This window comes from Lineus longissimus, chromosome 9, assembly GCF_910592395.1.
Source record: "Lineus longissimus chromosome 9, tnLinLong1.2, whole genome shotgun sequence".
Lineage (NCBI taxonomy): Eukaryota > Metazoa > Nemertea > Pilidiophora > Heteronemertea > Lineidae > Lineus > Lineus longissimus.
In genome coordinates this window covers 2,083,667-2,098,834 of record NC_088316.1, presented here as the reverse complement: position 1 = coordinate 2,098,834, position 15,168 = coordinate 2,083,667, and the positions used below count along the sequence as shown (strand labels likewise).

The 15,168-nt window shown below is 43.0% G+C and overlaps 2 protein-coding genes across 20 annotated transcripts in view; both read right to left on the bottom strand.

Moving 5' to 3' along the window:
- Positions 1-6,119, bottom strand: part of LOC135493092 (SLAIN motif-containing protein 2-like) — a 31,201-nt gene extending 25,082 nt beyond the window's left edge. For all 19 annotated transcript variants that reach the window (XM_064779964.1, XM_064779971.1, XM_064779957.1 and 16 more), the window contains exon 1: positions 5,680-6,119. In XM_064779964.1, the coding sequence (XP_064636034.1) occupies positions 5,680-6,080 (401 nt within the window). In that variant the 5' untranslated portion in view covers positions 6,081-6,119. The remainder of the gene's footprint in view (positions 1-5,679) is intronic.
- Positions 6,120-7,895: 1,776 nt separating this feature from the next.
- On the bottom strand, positions 7,896-13,803 carry LOC135493894 (trichohyalin-like). Its single transcript, XM_064781537.1, has 2 exons — positions 11,159-13,803; positions 7,896-8,491 (listed from the first exon to the last, which is right to left on the bottom strand). Exons 1-2 carry the CDS (start codon positions 12,837-12,839, stop codon positions 8,169-8,171), a joined length of 2,004 nt encoding a protein of 667 aa, XP_064637607.1. The 5' UTR covers positions 12,840-13,803; the 3' UTR covers positions 7,896-8,168.
- Between the last annotated feature and the right edge of the window lie 1,365 nt (positions 13,804-15,168).

Here is a 15,168-nt window from a genome sequence, read left to right as displayed (position 1 = left end):
CCTCTGCACTTGATCACTTTGGGCTGAGGCAAATCTCCAATCTATAGATGAGGATGCAAATGAAATGCAACCTTGGAGCTTCCAGAGTCTCAAGGACAACTAGAGGATTTTGAGATTATTTGGCTTTGGCAGTAGACAGAATTCTGAGTAAATCAACACAATTATTGTGCGTATTTCTAGATGTCTCAGAGTCTGATTTTAGCAGTGGTCCTAATGCCAAAGACCACCCTAATTTCAGGGCGGGCAACTCCTTCCAGCAGTGAGTTTGCCAAACCAGTAACCAGGTATTTCACTTTTTCCCAAAAAATAAACTCACTGCATTGCCGAAGGTGAGATTTGTCCTCATGTGGCTCCGACTCTGATGATTACAAGTACATTTTGCTTGCTGCTTTGCGTTGGGTTACAGGTTTCAAGATTCTCCTCACTGCAGAGTTCAGCCCGAAGGCAAACAAGGAACCCAAACTCAAGATCTTAGCAGCGATGAGGTCTTTCCTTACCACCACACAGCTGGTGCGATGATTCAGACCGAGTGCAGGTGAACTGAGGTGAAAACCGGAAATAAACTTCCAGATCTGGTCTAGTGGTTGAGGGGGGGGGGGATACATACATGATTGATGGCTTGGTTTGTTAGTAAAACTTAGTTCTTTCACAGTTAAATCTGGCAGTCAAAAGAGCATTTCAAGGTTCTCAAATTGGAGCACGCAGCGTGACATAAATCACTCATTTGCGAGGCAATAACTGTAATAAATGCATCATTGATGGACGTTTTACAGCATAGTGCAGCTGATGACAAAGATGATTCAGATATTCAATCAATAATTTTCGAGTGTCCAGTTGTTGTCCTCCCATATAAATGTTTGATTTGGTTCCTCGTTAGCCCAGGGTGCATCTAAAATATGTAATTGTGTTCACAATGCCCGGGTCAAGGAGACTTTGAGATGAAAACGCAATCACTCATGAAATAGTTGATGTGATGTATGGTAATAATCAGCATGTATGACCGGTCATACACTGCTGTAATAAGGTATGTCATTATTGGAGAAAGCAACTGCAGCTCTTGCCAGAATGACGACAGTGGTATTTGCAGACTGGACTCGCTCTCCCAGCAAAATGAATGTGCATGGAACCAATTTGCGTTTATACAGAGCCCTTCATGTCAGGAGGAATATCTTGACATGTCTGAGGAAATTTCCGCCTCAACCCTGAGGGGTTTGTCTGATTGGGTTATCACCCCAGCTGACTAGCTCAACAGAGCTTATCCAAGATTCTGTACCACTTCAGTAACTAGTTTTTATTTTGTTCTGACTTCTGCCCACCTCTGATCTGACTTGATCCAAAGGCATCAAAGGAGTATTGAGTAGGAGAGTAACTGGCTAACTTGCTGTGGGATATGGACAGTCATAACAGTAAGGGCCCAAGTCCTGGTGGCAGTACTCTAACCATCATACCACTGACCTCTCACAGGCAATGACTCCTTTCACAAAAACCACCAGAGACCCGACAACATTGAAAACAAAGAGATCATCGCCAACACCAAGATACCAGCACATATCCTAATCCCATGTTTTGTTCCATTGACCACAATATTGGTCCAGCAAATTGGACAAGCGGCGTATGGACCTACGAGTGCTTGATCGGAGGATAACGAGTGGTTACTGCAGCTAGAAGCCATCTGTATCATTCCCAATGAGATTACACAGACTTGTAATGTATTGATCGGCGGTCATACCGCCATACGTTACACTTGGCGAGAATCGATATCTCACTCGACCAAAACAGCGACTGATGACGCAGATTACGGATGGTATGCTAATTACCTCGCTACTGCGATGTTGCAAAACATATGACACAGATTCCTCATTAGCAAGGCAATAACCAAGATTAATAAAGAGTAGTCTTTATTAATTCTTCTAGCAATAACTGATTCACTCAGGACAAACAATCAGAACCGTATTTTGAGATATACGTCACTTTCACGATGATGCAGTGAGATGTTAGCATTTCTTTCACGATGATTCTGTGGAAATGTTGGGAAGTTTTTTATTTCTGGCAAAGATAAGATCATAAAATTTTACTCATGTAGATGTGATTTCAATCCTGATGATACATAATGTACATTCCAGCAGAAGTGGGACAGTACACGTATGAATGATGAATAACCTTGATTGAATGAATACACTGTACATCATGAGATCCAACAATTTTCACAGCATGGTGTTGCAATTACCAGTACCAGTATTCCATCACAGAATTATTGATCAGGGAGCCATGCATCGTGACCCTATGGTATTGTAACCAAGTTTACACTAATTCTGCATCTGATACCAGAAAGTGAATTTGACAACAGATACAAGGTTACCTTATGGCAACAAATGGCATGGGGCCAGGGCTTCAGTGCTCTCCCTACATGGGACTAGGGGTTCCCCGCATTGGACCACCGCTTCATCAGTGCTCTACTCCACACGGGACCAGGGCTTCTGTGTTCTTCCCCATATGGGACCAGCACCTTGGTGCTCTTCCCCAAATGGGACCAGGGCTTCTGTGCTCTTCTCCATATGGGACCAGTGCCTTAGTGCTCTTCCCCAAATGTGCCCAGGACCTTAGTGCTCTTCCCCAAATGGGACCAGGGCCTTAGTGCTCTTCCCCACATTGGGCCACAGACTCAGTACTCTTCCCCACCCCTGTCTCAGTAAGGCAAGTTGAGTAGAAATTATTTTTTTCCCCTAACTATCGATCTGTAAACATATCAACATCAATCAAGTTGTTCCCTCACATTGCACTGCATGTATGGTTTGCTATACCTTACGGCCATTTTCTTGTCACTGTTCCCACAGGCAATTGAAGTTCACCATGACAGAAGTAATAAAAAAGACAAACATATTCAAACAATCTATCTCTCTTCCAATGTCAATGATTGTATGCCCATGTAACTTTGCCGAAGGTCACCAACACTTCATTTCATAATAATTGTCACAGATGTTGGGGTAGAGATGAATAAAACATTAATGCGTCAAATGGATGTCGAACCATACATGAATATTTGTTTTTGCCAACTTTTAGGAACGATCAGCAAAACTTAGGAACAGTCAGGGTTAATAGTCAGCTTGCATGTGATAAGCTTGTACAGATCTACAGATGAAAATCATGCAGCTTCTCGCTGATGAAAGCAATGCTCAGATGGTGTACATTTACCTGACTGTTAACCCCCTCTGTTCTGCCCTCGTACACAGGTGAAAAGTAGATGACTTCACGCAACTCAGATTTCATGAATTTCCACCGGTTGAACAAGCTCAAGTACTAATAAGCCCCCCTTTAGGAGGGGCTCTTAAGATACACGTGTGTGTGGGAGTATATACTGATTTGATGAGAAATAAAGAGAGTAAATATTGTATATCCTACAAACAATTTTTTTTGGTATTTTTCTGAATTAACTCCGTTGAGTTTACCGATTTCTCCGCGATCTTCCGGTGGTGGTTGCTATCCCATTGGTTGAAATTAATTTAAATCTTCATGGGAATTCGCTACATCATATGCCTAAGAAATTGGCCAATTATATTAATATTTTTATCAGAGAAATATCCGTCCTAAATAATGACAGAAAAGGGTGGTTTATTTCAATTTTGTGTCGACATGATCGAGGTCACGTGACATAAAAACAAAACAATCGCACACACCCGTCCAAAAAAGGCACTTTAAGAAAAACAAATACGTTTTTCCTGCTTAAAACCACACTGACGACTAAGTTATATTGGTCTACTGCCCAAATCTGAAGTATCAAAATGAATAACAAACTAGAACTAGCTCTATTTAGCAAAAGTTGCGTGAAAAATTCGGGTGAGCGACATTCTGCACCCTAGCGGCCAATAATTAAACTACTTTCAGCCGTCTGCTCCGGTCTCGTTAGGGAGTTTTTCCCAAATGTACGCGATGATGACGTGCCCCATTAACAGGACGTAACATCTATTTGAAAATGCGTTTCCAAAGTGAATGCATGAGGACAACCCATTTGTGTCGTATATCACTGGAAACGCCCGATTTCCGTGAATAAGGACAATCACAATGTATTACATTACCAAAACAAAAATGTGTCGGAAGGATGGTCCCATCGCACCCCCCCCCCCCTCCAGCAGTATGACACAGAAGGGCTAGTTGACTGTCCACCGGGGGGTTTGGGGGGAGCTTCCCCCCAACGCACTGGTAAAAACCTATGTCGACGGAGGGGGGTTTGGGGGGTGTCCCCCCATTGTAACAGCTGTAGTTGTTAGAGCTTGCACTTTACATATGCTCGTAGGGGGGTTCGGGGGAGCTCCCCCGACCTAAAGGGGGGCTCACTAAGTCCTTGACTTTACATATTACTATCAATATGAAACACCTGGAGAGACCAAAATGTCATTGACTGAGCAAAATACACAGCATGATTTACACAAAATGTACATACTTCTTTTACACTTCTGAACAACTGAAAGCAGTAAAGGTTCTCTAGAGGGTTTTCTTAATCAAGATACGATGATACCCTTGATATTCTAGAACTTAAGTTTTGCCAGTGTGCAACACAAGGTAGGGTACAGCACTTATAGAGAATACACAGCACAACTGAAGAAGTACATTATACATCGAGCTGTCTGAAACCGCCTCACTGTCCCAAGGCATATCTGACAAGGCATGCAAGGTACCCATGTTATAATTAGAGGAAGGCATGATGGATTGATCAGGTGGTGATCAGAAAGCGGTAAAAATTGGTGATAAGTTTCTGATAAAATGCACGAGTTGTGAGTCACAAAACAACAACCTCAATGAGAGGGGCCACCGAGTGCAGCTAATCTTTACAACCTAACTGAAAACACTTTTATAGCTGAAATGGAAGGACATGAAAGATACTGTCACTAATATCGTTTGTTTTGTAAAGAACTTTTCATACTGAACTTAGCGTCTTTGACTTCAAACAACTACCGATGCATGTTATGTACACCAGATACTCTGGAAGAGCCAGGAGAGCTGCCCTACCCCCCCCCCCCCCAAATAGAAACTAAGACGAGAGATGAGGTAGTCGACATATGACAACATGATCAGATGTTCCGCGAGAGTGGCTTCACCTCCATTTTCAATCATGTTGAAGTTCCAGTTGAAAGTACCAAAGACCATGGCCGCCCTGTGGAGACTCAGATTTTGACAAGATCACTACGAAAATACGAGAGAGGCCCTCACACCAGGCGGAGGAAGCCACTGCTGGCCACAACTAACAAAAGACCGCATGGTCACACACCACATGATCTTTTGTTCGTTGTGCCTATATTTAGGTTTGTTTGGGCCCGCAATGACTTCCTCCGCCTGGCCCTGGTGTAAAAGGGTCCATCAAATGCCAGGTACGAGGCACAGTAAGCATGAACATGATGAAACCCAATGGCCAACATTAAACACAGGGGCAGGGGCACCATATCTACAGAGATACAACGATATCTACAGAGATACAACGATATCTACAGAGATACAACGATATCTACAGAGATACAACGATATCTACAGAGATACAACGATATCTACAGAGATACAACGATATCTACAGAGATACAACGATATCTACAGAGATACAACGATATCTACAGAGATACAACGATATCTACAGAGATGTGACGCGCTAAATGAATGCGAACCTCATTCATTCACACAGACTCAACTCACCAATTTTCTTCACTTTCTTCTTGCAGAACAATGTCCTCATTATCATCTAAATCCAATATTTCAAGTTCGTCTTTAGAAGGCTCATAAAAACAGGCATTGTACTCTGCAAGTGCACTGTCCTTGCCACCAGTAGTGAACCTTGTTTTGGGTTTAGTCACTGGTTTATCTGCGTTTACATTCTCAATGTCTGAAATAGAGAGCTGATCCTGGTTATTTTGTGAATTTTGCACTTGGTTTTGGATGTTTTGTTCCTGCTGTTGTTTGGTGCGCAGAATTTCATTCTGACGCTCTAGTTTGCGAACCAAGTCTTGAAGTTTTTGGACTTCAAGTTCTGGATCAATCGAGTCATCTACTGTTTCCATTGGTTTGTAATTACTGACAAATTCGAGGCACAAAATCATAGATTTATTCCAAGATGTCAAAATTTATTTCCGAACGTCGGCCATTTTGACGATGTCTGGACATGCGCAGTCGATCCAAAACAAAGGCAAATGCAAGACCCAACCAACCGATCAGCACCTCTCCTCGAGCCTTGAAGGTCGAAACGGCTCCTGGCTGAGTTTATAGCATTTTGTCATGTATCGGTCCATAGTTTTGGATATGTCCCGAGATAACCTGGTGTGACCTGGATGTGACTTCAAGATTTCATTGGGTTTATCGTCTCAACATGTGGAAGGTCCTCCATCTATCGTCGTTCAAGGGTGCAGGTCACAGAAGTCCTTCTGGGGTGCTTTAGGGGAAATTGCTGAGATAAGATCTGGATTCTTGAGCCGTTTAAGCATATAATGGTGCAGGCTGTGTCACTAAAACCATGTCTTTGAGGATAAGTTTTTGGACATAGTCAATTGAGACAGTAAGTACCACAGAGCCCAAAAAAGTATGAGGAAAATGAATAAAGGCTGTACCCTAAGTATATACTTGTCCCAGCTGAAAGTCCAGTTGATTGCGACAGTGCTCTGCCGTGTTAGTCTCTGCTTTTTAAGGTGGCGTTTTGTATGTGTCTTTGTCAATATAGGATACTTCTCATTCCTACACTCCGTGCTATGGGCCTACCATCAACATCGAGGTAAGATTATAAAGCTGATGTTGTCCGCATGTGGAATACCAGTATTATCATCCAGGAGGACAAGAGACCTGATTTGCCTTGAGTGAGGACAGAATTCAGAGTGCAGCAGCATTAAAATAGGCTTCGATCCGCTACGCTAAGGGGCCAGGCCGGTATATCTTTCATTGGCAAAAGTCATTAAATACAACATGGGGCCACGGTATATAAATCCGTATGACACTTGCCACATCTTTACGAGACCGTCACTATCAGGTGCTGCCATCTGAGCTAAGACATTGGAACTAGGCTTTGCCTGAAATAAAAAAATCACGCCCGTTTTTAGGGCGGGGGACGATCTACAGCATGAACCCCAAACATGCTTCTGTTGACCGTTAGATCACACCTTAACATACCACGACCTTTATATGTTGTGCCGATTCTCTCAGCATTACTCCCGTTGTTTTATCCCGATGACGTTATCTGAACTCCGATGCAGTCCATTTCGTCTCCTGATTGTCCTTCCTCTCTGTACCGGGCGACAAGACGAGGCCGGTCTGATGGGTCCGAGGTGTGGTCAATTTTTTAGCATTGGCTGGGTGAATAAAACTGTGTCGCCTTGCGCCTTGGTAGAAGACTTGTACATGCAGCCCGGAGTATCCAGACGGAGCTTTCTCTCAAATTTTTGTGAATATCTCCAAGAAGAAAACGTCCATGTAAAATTTTTTTATTTCCTTAAATAATTATGTATACGTGTAAATGTGCACTGTATTTATATTTCTCGTAAATAGAGTGCATTGTGATTGTGACAGAAGTGGTCCTAAGCCTATCACAGGAGTGCAATTGTGGTTTAGCAGCGTTTTGAAGGCAAATTATATGATTTTCGGTGTGAAAGACAATTATGTATATACCTAGAATAAAGTGTATGGCAACGAAAGTACCTATAGTGCGCTTGGTACAGAATGTCATTGGTTTCTATAGCCATTTAATCAAATTCCTTTCCGAATAACTTGTAGGACAGTCACCGGTCACACCTTTTCAAGGGGTCACTGACTATACATGCTTCCCGAAATTGGTGGCTTGCATTGGAACTAACATATTCCCCCTTCTCCGTCATTAAAGCCATTCAAGTGTGTTGGTCAACCATGACTATCTCCTTTGTCGTTCCACCGTAAGGCCTTGTTTCCCCTTATGACATCACTATTTCGGACACTCAGCGCCCCATTTCTGGAAAGGTGTATACTACTGCACGGGACAAAGTTGTCCTCCAGGACAATCGCTAGCATTAGTTCACATGTCGCTCAAGAGTCGGCGTGCTTGGTGTCCGCATCGCCAGACTCATTATTCCATCAGACTTTTTTATAGTAACAACGAATTTTCATACTCGCTATGAGTGAAGCTAGGGCGTGTCGTTGTCAATTCATTCCCAGTCCGTTGCATCAGTCTGCTACGTCCTGGGTGAACTGCCCGACGCCGTCTGCGCGTTAACCTGCCAGCTGGATTTTCGCCTGCCTGCCTTTTTGGCCTCCTTGGCCTCCTCCGCGTCAAAGTCCCGGAGATATTTACACCTGGCCAATGCCTCCATTGAGTTAGGGTCCATGTCCTCTGGTAACTCGTCATATTTGTTCCGAAGGAATATCATAAGGTTCCCGGGAAGACTCGTCCGACTGCCTCTTGGTTCCTCCTTCTTGGTTTCACCTTCGATCATGTGCGCCATCTCCTCAATGCTGATGTCGGGGTTTGGGTGTGGCGGCGGCGGCATCGCTTTAACTGGAAAATAGGAGAAGTGGTGATGAGATTTGAATATTAATTTTTCAAATTTTCGCGCAATGATAATTATCTCCACTGACCATGAGCGTTGTCTTCTCCGTCTTTTCGTGATACAAATCTGGGCGGGGAAACCCTCGAAACTTCCCAATTCGATTTTACCAGGAAATCCATCGGCATACAGCATTTTCCCTGAATAAAAGTGCGACATCTTTCAGTGCCCGATTGTGACTGGTGCTACAGCAATTCCAGCGCAAACTGATAATTATTCAAATCTATTTTCAGAATAGACGCAGCTAAATCAGTCTGGGGACAACTCGTAATGTAGCTACGGCGTACGGACATGACTTGCGCCGCTGAAAGTCGTGATGGCATGTCGCCAGAAGTAGCGACAACCCGCCGTCGGGGGAACATTGTAATCATTGCGATTGTAATAGGATTGCTTTTCTTCAAAGCATGATATATATGATAAAGATCTACAAACTCTGGTGAAAAAAATCCTTATAAAAGTTTACAGACGTGACATCGTGAAAAGGGAATGTTTCTTTAATAATCGTTATCACTTGCACTTCGGCGACCCATTTTCAGAATAATGCATGTCTTTAGTACGACAAGAATATCTCATTTTCAAAAGCTGAGTAAGCATATGTTTTTAGTATGATAAGTGCACTGACTGGAGATATAAGTCTATGCTCTATTTAATACATCTACTTATATGCACAAAGGGGACAGAGTTCCGGCGGTGTTGCTGGGAACAACAAAAAAAACGAGATCTTATTAAGAGACAAATTATTTTTTACTGCATAGCTAGAAGTACGGAATCCATCAGGAAACGAATTGGTGAAGGCGTTTAGGTTTTTTGTAGCTGGAAGAACGAATTCCACCACGAAATGAATTGGTAAAGGTAATCAGGATTCTTGTAGCTGGAAGAATGAATTCCACAAAGAAATAAATTTGCTTAAAGACATTCTTGTAGGTAGAGAGGACAGATAATACCAAGGAATGTATTGGTAGAGGGGTTCTTGATAGCTAAAAGAAAGAATTCATTAATAAATGATTGGAGGGGTTCGATAAGAACGAGGAAGGAATTACTAAAGAGTACCATGAATTGTCACTAAGAAAGAGTGCATGCACTTGGAAGAAAACACAGTAGGGGTGGAGGGAGGGGGTATGGAATATTGAATTCAACCTTGGGTGGATGGCCACTCGTGACAAGAGGCTTAAGACTGATAAAATACAGTAGGAATGGGTGGTGGAAGGGGGTTAAGGGACATTGAATTTAACCTTGGATGGCTACATCGTGACACGGGGACTGGGACTGATAATCGGTTGAAAACAAAACACCACATATGCCGTCTGGGTCGCCAAGCAGTTGCAGAATTTGACATGGTGTCTTTATATATGAAAATAAAACGGATGACATGGATAACTTAATAATAAATTAAGTACATGTTAACAAAGTTGCTATCATTGTGATAGTGGGTCAAATACAAAGATTCCTTTCAATAAGGAAGTCTTTAATGGACAGGAATAACTTATTCGATCAAAGAGTCACAAAGGCGATTGATGGTTTGATAACTCAAAAAGCATGAGAATGAAAAGCGAGTATGTGTCATATCATCAAGGGTATCTCAATTACTGTCAGGTCGAATAATAAACCAAGTATGTATAGGAGGAATATATTCAGCACTGAATCTAACATGTCCAAGTGCGCTTAATGTTTTTATTAGTCACCTGGAGATGGCCAATTTAACCTCCCTGCTCCTGCCTATAGTACGCCTTCAAAAGAACTATAGACAGCTTTTCGGCGCAACAGTTAGAACATGTCAACATTACACTACAGTGACGGATTTTCGTCACAGTCAGGTATAACGAACTTCGACTTGCAGTTTTAGTTTTAGATTAAAATTGCCCAAGATACATTTATTGAAATTAGACAAAACGCCCAAATTATCCATATAAAGGTATGTATGTACATACTTGATATCAGCGACTAACTCTGAATAAAGCTGAGGACGTTTTTTTATGGCCACCAGATATATCAGTGGTTGAAATTTATCATCAATGCGTATCTGTACATTCATTTACATTTTGATTTCAAATTTCAATTTCTGAACGAACAAGAGTTGGCCCAAACTCAAGCTCAAACTCGTCACTCGAGCATTACACAGATTTATGGGTTAGGTCTCTAACATACTGACTTTCAAACATTTAATTTGGGGTTTACAGCAGACGGCCGGCTGTTCGATAATGTTTTGAAATCTTGTTTAATATAGAGAAGCCAAACATGGATAACAACTTAGTAAAGGGAAACATTTGGGTTCTGACTCGGAGCGAATTCCTAACCTTTAACCCTATACCCCTTGTGGAATCGGCAACCACCTCTCTGACATGTCTGAAGGTCTCCCCCTCTCCAAATTATGGCAAACCACCTCTCCGAGTTATGGCAAACCACCTCTCCGAGGGAATCCAACGGGCTCACCTCTACCTGACTGAACACGTGTTACACCAAACTTACGGCTCCTTCACCTCAATGTGACGAGGCTATGCCTGGTATACACCCCAAGGAACCATGTTCAGGCTTTCAAACTGGTTTTCCATCTCAGACTTAACGAAAGAAGTCAAAGCGTATATCCCCCCCCTTTTCCGTTCAAACGCCCTTTCACTTACCGTAATCGCCAACCTCCCCCATAAACTTCTGCAGTGTCTCATTCTCCGTCGTCTGTTTCTCTCGCGTCTTCTCAAGCAACTTGTCCCGCTTGTACTTCTGATAGTTGGACGGCGGTTTGGTGTCCATTGGTTTCGGGGGCCCGAGCATCGCAACGACCTTGCCCTCTTTATCCATCGTGTAAGCCGTGTAAGGAAGCTGAAGAATCCTCTGTCTCTCCTCTTCCCTCTCTCGTTGCTTTTGTTTATTGTACTCTATATTGTTCACAGGTTTCTTTGCTCTCTTTTGAGAATTATGGCTGTCTGAACGTGAGGACCTCGTTGACCTTGACCTTGAGTCCGGGATGGACGCCCCATCCTCCTCATGCAGGGTGGGGGTTATTATCAAAACCTGTGAATCTCTGAGTATTACTTCTCTGAAATTCGCTGCAAGCTCTTCTTCAGCAACTTCTTGGTTGACTAATGATTGGTTCTCGCTGATGGCGGGCAGTGCTTTGAACTGTTGAGACGGCCTGGCTTTGGGTGACGCCTGTGGCATCTCCATTTTAGACAAAGTTGGGCGAAGGTCAACCATGACGTCGACACTATTTGCGTCCTCAACCTCAGAAATGGCGTCATGGACACCGTTTTCGCGATAGTTATCAAGAAGGACAGAATTAGGTGGCGGTTCTTTCGTCCTATTTTCGACAGTTTTCAATGGCGGCAAAGCTGTCGTCTGCTCCTCCGACCCCTTTGTCAATTCCGGACTTCTTGCTCTGACGACCGTTTTTGGTTCATTTGGGCTCTTCAAGTTGACTTCTATCGTTTTGGACGACCTTCTCCGCATCGACAGACGTCGTTTGCCGGAATGATCTAAATCACTGTCACTCTCAAAGTGATGCGGGGACACCCTGCTCTTCCGCCGCTTCGTTTTACTGTTGGGTGGTTCCACAACTTCTATTGTCATCGTCCTAGCACCAGGCTTCACATAGATGTACTCAATATAGACAGACCCTCTCCGTTCAGAGTGTTTCTCAGCATCAGCAGGCCTCCAGACCTGCCTCAGTCGGACATTCCCGCGGGACCCATCCTGACCTGACGACAACTCTTCCTCCAAGGTATCCGCTCTCTCCTCCTCTTCTGCTTTTCGCTGTCTGTCTTCCTCTTCCTGTCGTTCCCTCTCCTCTGCTTCCCTCCGTTTCTCCTCCTCTTTCGCAGTGTCATCCTTCTTTCCATCCCCATCCTCCTCACTCGCATCCAGGTCGGCCTCCACCGTCCGCTTCTTCAGTGATTTCTGGTTGGCCGCCTTCAAGATATCCTCAATGATGGCGCGAGATTTCTCCTCATAATCATCCAGAATCTTTCGTATCCTTCGATCGCGTTTCTCATGCTCAACATCCATCTTGGCCTCCGCTTGTTTATAACGGTACGACTGCTGCTGTAAAGTCCTTTTCTCCTGCTGCAGTCGCTTTAACTGTTTGTAATAGAGATACTGACTCTTTTTCACCTTTTCCAAATTCAGCGCCTGCTCCTTGTAACCCCAGTTGATCTTTCTTGACATTTCGACTCGGGACGCCATGTTGAATGACAAAACCCGCGGGCTGATCTCGGCGTTCTTCATGTATTTCAGTTGCAGCAGATCGTCGCCGTTCATTTTGGACGGGATCCGCGCCTGTTTCCGCTTCGTAGTTGGTTGAACTGACATGGTTCAAGGTTTAAAACTGTTCTTATAAATGAACTATTATATAATTGGCACACTTCACGATAAACAATGTAAGGATTCACCTATTGTACGTTGAAACCAACACTAAAGTTTAATCTCTTTTAAAAAGATATAATAAAATTTCACCTTGGGGCACTCGATCGTGGAACCATGTCATCTAATCCACGATTACATTAATGTATCTGTAATCCTGTTATTAATCCAGTGTCATATGATATAGAATATTCCAGGTGAGATATTATCATATCATACATACTCATATTGGACAACGTTTTTAAAAATGTCTAAGGTTCTATAAATCATTTTTTGAACTCATCATATTGGCTGACATCCGTGACTAACACTAAACGTGAAACAAAATCCTTTAAATGATACTTGCTTTCGAAGTAAAATACTCCCAGAAGAACTAAACTGTCAAAGAGTGGCCAGCACTATTCTTTTTTAACAAACAAAAATGATATCCTAACGTGACATAATTCGGCCTAGAAGTTGGAAGAAAAAAATCGTGTCTTCCCTTTCCTTTCGGCGTCAATGTTGTAGGCAAACGACGCCGCGGCGGGGTAACATCCTTCTAACCATCTCCAGTAAGCACGGGATTTGACCGACACGACTTCCAGATTACGTAGGCCTACCCTTCCGAATTCACCGGAATGGCTTTACTTCGTTTTGATGTGCTCTCCGACAGTCATATTTCTCTTTCATGATATTCTTTATATCCTTTTTACAATATTTCCTTTCTCGTCTGATATGTCACGTGTCCATCGTCATCAGACGACACAAGGACAACAAACAAAATCCGTCTCCATTCAATTCGTTGATCCCATCAGATGGCTATAAATCCTGTTGGGGGCTATTATGAAAAAAAGATCAGATTTAAAAATATAATACAGAATGTTTTTTCTTATCAATCCTCTCAAATTGTCTTTGAAGATGATCGTTTAATGTAATACATGTATATAGTCCCCCTTTGATAAAAGGCTTGAAGAAAGTGCTTTTAATCCACTTTGATTTAGAATAATCCACTTAAAGGGAGACTATAGGTATTGAAAAACTATGCCGTGCTGCTCGGCAAGTTAAAGTTAGCTTTTGAAAACGCCAGGCGTCAGCACTTACAGCAAACCCAATTCAAATATAGTTCAATTCTCGGCAAAACCAGTGCGCAGGACCTGATACGAATCGACTTCGCTGTATCTATATGCAATGCCAAGATTGGTGAATGAGAGAGATTGTTTCCTTCAGATCTTTCGCAAAAGTTTAGGTCAGCAGTACAATTCCTGATCTCAGATGAAGCCCGTTATCCAACGATATGCACCGAGCGCGGAGCCAATTTAAATCCACTTTGGTCCATCTCAAGCAACAGACCATAATGTCGCCGTAATTTCTTTCAAATGTTGTCATGGTGGGAGGATGTAAACACCGCGTCTCGCGTGGATGGATTAATGAACCCCTTGTTATTTCTGTCGTCTGCCTCGGTCCATGGCACATTCATCAATCAATCATCGATTCGTTTAACCTAAATTGTATTTTTTCCCGACGTTTGAGTTGATCCTTGACACTTGGTGTTCCGACTCCAAAGCAGACGACCACTACCATGACCTTTTTGTCTCACTGAGGTATCCAATGAAGATCGAGCTTTTAACCCCAGAGAAGGTGATGTAATGACATCAAGTGAAGTGATTCCATCTCACTGAGTTGATTCGGCCTTCAAGGAGTCTTCAAGATTTAGCATTGTGACCTGAACTGAAAGTCCTTCGATACGAAATTTCTTATCTTGAGTTACTCGCTGTTATAAGGACCTAACAGTACAGGTCCATCCTGGTGCATCCTCGAATAACAGAGTCAGTCGCAAGCTCCTCCCCTCGCACGCATGTGCCGAGGCTGAGTGTTGCACTAAAGTTCAGGATGATCCTGGTGAGATTCCTTCACTGGAGTCATCTAACTCCCGGGGCAGTCCATTTCGTCATCATATTCATACTCTCTCATAGGGTGAGCGACGAGGCCGGTCCACTGCGTCCGGAGTGTAGAATCCTAAAGTGCATTGCGATAATCCTCCAAGCAATACAAGGTGAAATAGATTCGAAGTTGTCACTCAGCTTATTAATGGAAACCTCTCAGTAGGCCAACACGACGCCCATACAACATTGACCTAAGCGCTTGAAAGGTCTTTCCTCTCAAACACAAAACGACATGTGTCTTTGTCACATTTAAAGGTACGCAAACACTGTTCTTGCAATTTTTCGTACAAATTCGAACCGCGACACAGTATTCTTTTCATTTGAACAGAGTGTTGCCATGAAGTTGAGGATGTAAC

Coding starts and splice junctions, on each gene's coding strand:
- LOC135493894 (XM_064781537.1), bottom strand. CDS start 12,839: ATGTCAGTTCAACCAACTACGAAGCGGAAACAGGCGCGGATCCCGTCC. Junction 8,492..11,158: donor GGGGGAGGTTGGCGATTACG/GTAAGTGAAAGG, acceptor CCTATTTTCCAG/TTAAAGCGATGCCGCCGCCG.